Source organism: Primulina eburnea, chromosome 1 (genome assembly GCF_022965805.1).
Source record: "Primulina eburnea isolate SZY01 chromosome 1, ASM2296580v1, whole genome shotgun sequence".
NCBI classification, from domain to species: domain Eukaryota; kingdom Viridiplantae; phylum Streptophyta; class Magnoliopsida; order Lamiales; family Gesneriaceae; genus Primulina; species Primulina eburnea.
In genome coordinates, this window is record NC_133101.1 from 11947109 (window position 1) to 11955156 (window position 8048).

The 8048-nt window shown below is 34.2% G+C and overlaps 1 protein-coding gene across 1 annotated transcript; it reads right to left on the bottom strand.

Moving 5' to 3' along the window:
• Positions 1-6344: 6344 nt before the first annotated feature.
• LOC140804221 (uncharacterized) lies at positions 6345-7083 on the bottom strand. The gene is made up of 2 exons (XM_073160084.1): positions 6546-7083; positions 6345-6430 (listed from the first exon to the last, which is right to left on the bottom strand). The coding sequence occupies exons 1-2, from the start codon at positions 7081-7083 to the stop codon at positions 6345-6347; spliced, it is 624 nt and encodes a 207-aa protein (XP_073016185.1).
• Between the last annotated feature and the right edge of the window lie 965 nt (positions 7084-8048).

Here is an 8048-nt window from a genome sequence, read left to right on the forward strand (position 1 = left end):
AATTAATTTTTAAATCATTTAATCCAATGTGTTTAACAGTTTAAGTGAATTCAGCATTAATCATTTTATTTTTATTACATCGAGCTCGAAGTTATTTAAATATCAAGTACTTAAGATCGAATTCAAACAATGGGAACAAGAAGACTAATTGTTGGAAATATGCTATATTAAATTACGAACTGCAAATAGTTGAAGTGAAGACAAGAAGAATTAATTATTTAATTCTTCCACATTCAAGCAGTCTTTTTTGTCGACTTTGGTCTCCTCTTCCTATTTGAAACTTAAATATCAAATTATTTTGTATATGAGATCAATTGACTTTCGAAGCGCAACGCGGAAACATATATATGTGAGCAAATTTAGTTTATTTTGTATAAAATTAAGAAAACAAATTTATCATAAAAAAATTGCCATGAGCAATATAGAGAGCACCAAGAGGCAACAGCAGACTAAGTAGCCAGCAGCTGCACAACACGTTCGATTCTTCTTCTTCAATCGAGATCTGTGAAGTAGTGATTTCTTGAAGGCCGAAGCAACACGGGCTTTTTCTCCATCTTGATTTGTGCGGGCGGTGCGGCTGATATTCTTAATCTTCAAAAGATCTTGAAGCCCTAAATAATTAGTTTATTATTTACACAATTATTTTTAAGTTTTATTTTTAATTTATAGGTTAGGGCATGTTTGGGGTATATAATATAATAAAAAAATAAAGAATTTTCATATATTTCGGTTTTTCGGTTATTTCGGATTTTTTTTTAAAAAATCGAAAACCGAACCGAAAAACCGAAAATATGTAAATTCGAAACCGAAACCGACCAAATAACCGAAATAACCGAACCGAAAAAACCGAAATTTTCGGTTCGACCGGTTTTTTCGGTTTTATCCGAAATTTGAACACCCCTACTCCTATGCACTTTTTGGTGATTGTACCATTGAGAGATTGAAGTGTTGACCGACAAGTGTGCTTACTATCTGAGCCTCATGCATATTAAATCGTTTAAAAACTTTCTCTATGTATGATTCATGACACAAAACAGACTTTGCATTCCTTTTTCCTTGTAATTTCTATCATAGGATTTTCTTAGCCTTTCCCAAGTCTTTCTTTTCAAATTCCGAACTAAGATGTTTTAGCGTTTGTATCTCCGATTTTCTCACACTTGCAGTGAGCATATCGTTAACACACTGTAGAAGGTAAGTCATCACACCATTTTCTTCCATTTTCAAGTAAGAACAGTTTTCATAGCTACTCTTTTCAAAGCTTATTTTTACATGAATTCATCGAATTGTTTGTACAATTGCCTTGAGCTTTGTTTTAGTTCATAGAATGATCTTTTCAGAAGGTTAAATTTTTACTCAGACTCTTTAGTCTCAAATCCCTTTGGTTTGTCCATGTAAATGATCTCTTCAAGCACTCCGTGAAAGAATGTTGTTTCTACATCGAGTTGTTCAAGCTCCATATCCAAGTGAGCTACTAAGGCAAGTACTATTCCTATGGAGCAATGATTGACCACCGGGGAAAAGATCTAATTGAAGTCCAGTCCTTGAATTTGGGTGTATCCCTTTGCAACCAACCTTGCTTCGTACTTGAACTTTTCTGTCCTTAGCAAACATTCCTTCAGATTGTATAACAATTTACACCAAAGTATTATTTGTCCCTTTGGTCTATCCACTAAATGCCACATGTTGTTTTTCAAGAGTGAATATATTTATTCATTCATAGCCTCTTGCCAATTTTTATTTTTTTTGCATGTGACAACTTTTTCATAAGTTGATAGCTCAAATAACTTCGTCTCTTTAGCTATAGTAAAGGCATACCAAGTTAGATATGCATGTGCATACCTCTGTGGAGGCCTCACTTCTCTTCTTGTTATGTAATTGGCTAGAGTATAGTTTTGTGGATCATGGTCTAACAGATCATGTTCTGTAGTTAATGTATGAATTTCAGTGTGTTATTCAGTGTCCTATTGTGGGGAGTTACTAGTTGTCTCCAACTCAATTTAGAGTTTCATGATCACTTATTTTGTTCATGACTGTACAATTATCTTTTAATCCATAGCCCGTCTTGCTATCATCAAATGTGACATCTCTGTATTAAAACACATTGGCCCAAAGGTTTCCAAGTTCCAAACCTTTTACCCTCCCTTTAAGTCCAGTCTGGATAACCTATAAAAATGCATCTCAAAGCCCTTGCATCTAGTTTGTCTTGTTTGACATGTGTGTATGTCAAACAACCAAATACTCTAAGGTGTGAGCATTCAACTGTACTTCCTTTCCAAAGTTCCATTGGTGCTTTAAAGTTGATTGCATTTGAGGGGCATCGATTGATTAGGTAACAAGTTGTCTGAATAGCTTCTCCCCAAAACGATTTTGGTAGACCAACATTTATAATCACGCATCTCACACGTTCTAACAGTGTCGGATTCATCCTTTTCTCTACCCCGTTTTGTTGTGGATTACCTGCAGCTGTTCTATACCTTGTGATTCCCTTAAACCTGCATAGTTCCTTAAATTATTCTGAGAAGAACTCCAATCCATTATCTGTTCGAAGGTGCTTGAGTTTTCTGTCCATATTTTTTCTGTTGCTTGCAATCATTTTTTGAATCTCATAGCAATTTAGTCCTTTGTCTTTAGTACATACCCAAAGTCTCATTGTATAGTCATCTATTATGGACATAAAATAGTTTCCTCCCCCTATGTTGTTGTCCTTGAGGGCTCCCAAAGGTCCGAATGCACATATTCAAGAGGCTTACTACTTGTGTGTTTACCTTGGCCAAATTGCACCTTCTTAGCTTTTCTTAATATGAAATTCTCATGAAATTCCAAGCCTTGAATTTTGTATCCACACAGTAGGTTTTGCTTGGACAATTCCACCAGTCTCATTTCACTGACATGTCCAAGACCTAATTGTCAAAGATTTGCTTTGTTTGCTGTCTCTTGTGCCATAGCAGCCCCTTCTACGACAGTCTTCCCTTGGAGTACATATATGGATTTTTCTTAATGACTTTTATGACTAGCAATGATCCCTTCTTTACTTTCAAAGTCTCATTTTCATATTTGAACATGAAACCATCATTGTCAAGAGTTTCTAGAGATATTAAGTTCATTTTAAATTCAGGGACATACCTCACTTGATTTAGAAGCCTATCTTCTCCATCGTGAATTCTCAATCTGATATAACCAGAACCTTTTATTCTACATGGCTTATTGTTTCTCAGTAGCACTAAACCTTCATCAGATTCTTTTAAATTTTTGAAACAAGATTTTTTTGGGCACATGTGGAATGCCCATCCCGAATAAAAAAAATCCAATCATTATTTGAATCTTGTCTAGAGATCATGAGGCTTCTCCTGATTCATAGCCATCGGAGGCTATGACTGTTTTACCATTTACATTGGATATTTCTTGAGATTTTATTTTCTTCTTTGGGCAATTCCTTTTAAAATGTCCTTCACGGTTGAAATTGAAGCACTTTTATTTGATTTGGCTCTTTGATCTGGATCTATTTCATGGCCCTTTTTGTGTTCTTTTTTCTGTTCTTCCTCGAACATGAATCATTTCAACTTGAGATTCTGTGGAGGTCTAGTGTTTTTTCTGAAGTTCGTTTTCCTGAATGACTGATAGATTTTCAAGTGAGATTGATTTCCCTTCCATACAACATTGCTTCTTTGAAATTTTCGTAAGCTTGTGGGAGGATATTCAATAGAAACAAAGCTTTGTCTTCTTTTTCAAGTTTAATTTCAATATTGTCCAAGTCATCCAAAATCTCGTTGAACTCATCAACTTGACCCAAGAAACTCTTCTCTTGCCTGATCATCACATTGTTTCTGCAGAATTCTCCTTTGAGATCTCTAGAAGAACTTTATCTCCAAGGTTAAGTATTATCACATTGTGAGCCTTCTCTGAGATTGATGCCTATTATGTGTCCTTCAGTGTTGTTGCCAACTTGCTTTACCTTTCGAAACTTCGACCAGTCCTTGTTGCACCAAGATCGCACACATGTTGATCTTCCACAAGCCAAAATCATTATTTTTCCAAAAAACTTCTCGATATCGAATTTCAACGAACCCATCCTTCTTGACGTTTCCCACAGACTTCGTCACTTGTTATATTTTGAACCAGAATAATATCGATTTGTCTTCTTCTGATTGATGACCTTGCAGACACAATGTCACATTAACACACACATGTAGCAATATGAAAATTTACAAGAAGATTTACGTGGTTCGACGAAATATGCCTACATCAACGGAAGGGTAACCAATCTATTTATTGATGAACAAGGATTACAATTACAGAGCTTATATCACTTAAGAACAAATGATGCAATTTGCTCCTTTCCATATCTCTCTTTTCCGTCTCTCGATTTCCTCTATAATCTCTTGTGATGATTTCTTCAAAGTCTCATCAACAAACATTACATCTTCCTTTCTATGGCAGTTACTTCCACCTATTAGTTTCTTGGGCAGTTATCCCTGGCAATTGGTGTGCACTTAACTAATCACTCGGTAGTTGTGCTAGGCTCTTCCGAGATGCCAACATGTGAGACATACACGTTGGAGATTTAATAAAATAAATCTATAAATCATGTGATTAAATCCATATATCACAACACGCTAGGAATTCATGTCGAATTATCGGAAAATATGAATAACAGTAAACACGTACCAGAGTCCATTGATTGATATAGCGTTAGAGTTATGGATCTTCCAAGGCAACAGAGAATCGACAACCTTATTCTTGCCTTTGACGGGAGATAGAGAGAGATCTAGAATACGTGTGCCGTATGTATTCTGTGTTATGTTTTCTGTGTCTTGGGGACCATAACCTTATATAACCTTAGCAGTCTTCAACCCATCATAGAAGACCCAATTGGGATGAGTTTCTACACATAAGGTGGACCATACCAATTTATTTAATACTTTGGAAACCCATAATTAATTAGATCACTTTATTGGGTTCTTTATTAGATAGCTTGTCCATGTACAATTAATTTAAATAATGTGAGCCCATAAAATAATTCCAACAATCTCCCACATGGGCCACATAAGTTATCCGGTTATTGTACATGCAAAAACTGGATTGAGCTCTTGCTATCTAAACCAAAATATTCCTTAATAATATGGTCTATCAGTTATACCAATATTGAACCAAAGCAGTCATCGATACATTTAAAATCACTAGACCCATCAATGATCACAATATTAGCATAATCAATAACATAGATCAAGTATGGATGTGTAGCATGAAAATACATAAATGTGATCCCAGAATAAACCTGCATTTCCAACTGGTCCTACTAATGACTCAAAGAGTCCAATAACAAACTTTCAACCAAATGCTAAACCGCAATGAAAGTCATCACTTTATTTCAGAATAATTCAAATAAACCTTAGTCTGTACAGAAACTCAAATCATGTCAAATGAGTCAATGCTTAATCCGAATACAAACTCCCAATGTACATGCATATTAACTATATGGACAACACCAATGTGTGTCACATGCCCAAAAATCTTGGGTGACCAACTCATGACAAACGCATCCGCAATTATAGAGTTTGCAATAACATGATCGATTGACACACAACCACTCTGAATTATTTCCTTCCAACTAGAAACTTCATGTCAATATTTTTTGACTTTGACAAGTTTCAGTTGTTCTTTAAATATAATATAACAGCTTAATTATCACAATTGATCCTCAATGGTTTCTTAGACCAATGATCATTATCGGTGATAAAATTCCGCAACTTTATTCGGAGTCCAAATATCCAACTATTTTTAAATGTCAGATTTCCGATGTGTGAGCATAAATTCCTTAGTTCACTTTATGTACCGCATAACCCGATTAATAATCCAATGTCGGGTTTCTTAAATATCTGCCCAACATTCTAATGATGTTCACAATATCTAAACAATGTTCTCTATAAATTCGAATGAGATTACCACATGATAAAATTTATATCACCATATATATGGACATAAACATCAATATATTATTCTCAATGTTGACTTTCCAATTTACTCACTCCCATTAAAGTCAACATAAAAAATTAATTTGGATTTAATTTCAAAATTTCATGCATGCATAATGACAATGTCATTTAAAATAATGATGTTCAATTTATCAAGCTTATCAATCAAGGAACTCATACCAAACATATTTTAATTTCGAAAAATTGAAAATACCACATAGATAAAGGAAAAACTTGATTTGTCCAAACAAAAATCAAATTTCGTTTTTTCAAATTCAAATACCAGAAAATAAAAAACTCAGTTCCTAAATAAAGCTTTAAAAAAACATCAACAATTTTATTGTCATTTTCCATAAGATGTATCTTTCACCATCAGTTGGCAACCGGCTCTTTAGGCAACCCTTTCTTTGCACGCCAATTGGCGTATTTGGGACAATCCTTCTTCACATGCCCCAGTTCTTTTGCAAAAGAAACAAGTAATCACTTTATCTTATTTTTGTTGCTCCATATGCTATGAAGTCCCAGAGTTTCCTTCCTTATTGCTCCATTTCTTTTTATTATTGATGAAATTACCTTGATAGTTAGATGCCAAGTGAGCACTTTCAATCATATCTTGTTTCAATCTCTCCTCCTCCTGAACGCACTGCGCAATAAGCTCATTCAAAGTCCACTTTTCTTTCTGGGTATTATAACTTATTTTGAATGGATTAAATTGCGCAGACAGAGAGATCAAGACTAAATGCACGACTATGTCTTCCGACAATTCCAACTTGAATGCTTTTAGTCGAGTCACAAGATTTGACATTTCCATTATGTACTCCCTTATGTTCCCTTTCTCTTTGTACCACATTAAGACAAGTTTATTCAGAATAGTACTTGTCTCGACCTTTTCGTTTGCAGTGAAACGATATGCTATTTGAGTAAGGAACTTTTTGCCATCATTTTCTTCAGGAATCACACCCCTTATAGTATCTGAAATAGAATGTTTCATAATCATCAGACTCATGCGATTTGATCGCTCCGACTTTTCCAAAGATCCTTTTTGATCAGTAGTTCTTGAAATGGTCAAAAGTGCGGGGCGATCTTCTCTTAGCGAATAGTCCAAATCCATGCAGCCGAGCACTATCATAACATGCTCTCTCTAATTCTTGAATTTTGAGCCATTAAGTACTGTAATGTTGTTCATATTGGCAGATATAAAAGATGTTATAACAAAATAGAACAAAAACTCACAGTAAAATATAGTCTGTGCATATATTTAAATTAAATAAATCACAAAATATAAGCATGCTGGTGGTGGGCCCATAAAAAAAATATCTAGCACAACATTGATATTTAGTCTTTGAAAAAAAAATAACAATTTTAAGTGGTACCCTCAAACATCATGGTTAATAAATATTGATAATAAATACGGCCAACAATATGTCTTTCTTTGGACCGACAATTGCATGCATGGATAAATCTGAAATTATCACATATTTAGTACCACATATTGTGCTAAAATTTGGCCAGAAAATGACCTTTCTTTGGGTCGATCATTTTCCGCATAAATTTAACACAATTTAATATCATATATTCCTTTGTGCCGATCAATTTCTGCATAGTTTTGACACGCTTTAAGACCACATAATTATGTGCTTATAATCTGGCAAAAAAAAAAACCTTCCTTTGGGCCGATTATTTTCTGCATAGATATAAACACAATTTTTTTTTAAGTCTGCAATCTGGCCAAAAAATAGTCTTCCTTTGGACCGAATATTTTTCGCATAAATATAAATGCACTTGAAAAAGATATATTAAATCTAAAATCTGGCCAGAAAATAATCTTCCTTTGGGCCGATTAATTTTCGCATTGATCTAGATGCACTTTAAAATCATCTATTGTGTTTGAAATTTGGCCAAAAAATAGTCTTCCTTTGGGCCGACTATTTTTCGTATAAATTGAAACACAATTTATTTTGAACTTGAACAATATCTATATAACTCAAAAAATCACTTTATTTTGAAATATATATTGTTTTTGAAGAATTTCATTTTCTTTTTGAAGAGCTTGCAAATCTACGGCTGCACTAGTGT

What these genes read in the sequence shown, in the direction of transcription:
- LOC140804221 (XM_073160084.1), bottom strand. Translation starts at nt 7,083, where the DNA reads ATGGATTTGGACTATTCGCTAAGAGAAGATCGCCCCGCACTTTTGACC. An exon ending in CTTGGCATCTAACTATCAAG is followed by an intron (nt 6,431 to 6,545) that starts GTAATTTCATCA and finishes CTTTTGCAAAAG; the next exon opens with AACTGGGGCATGTGAAGAAG.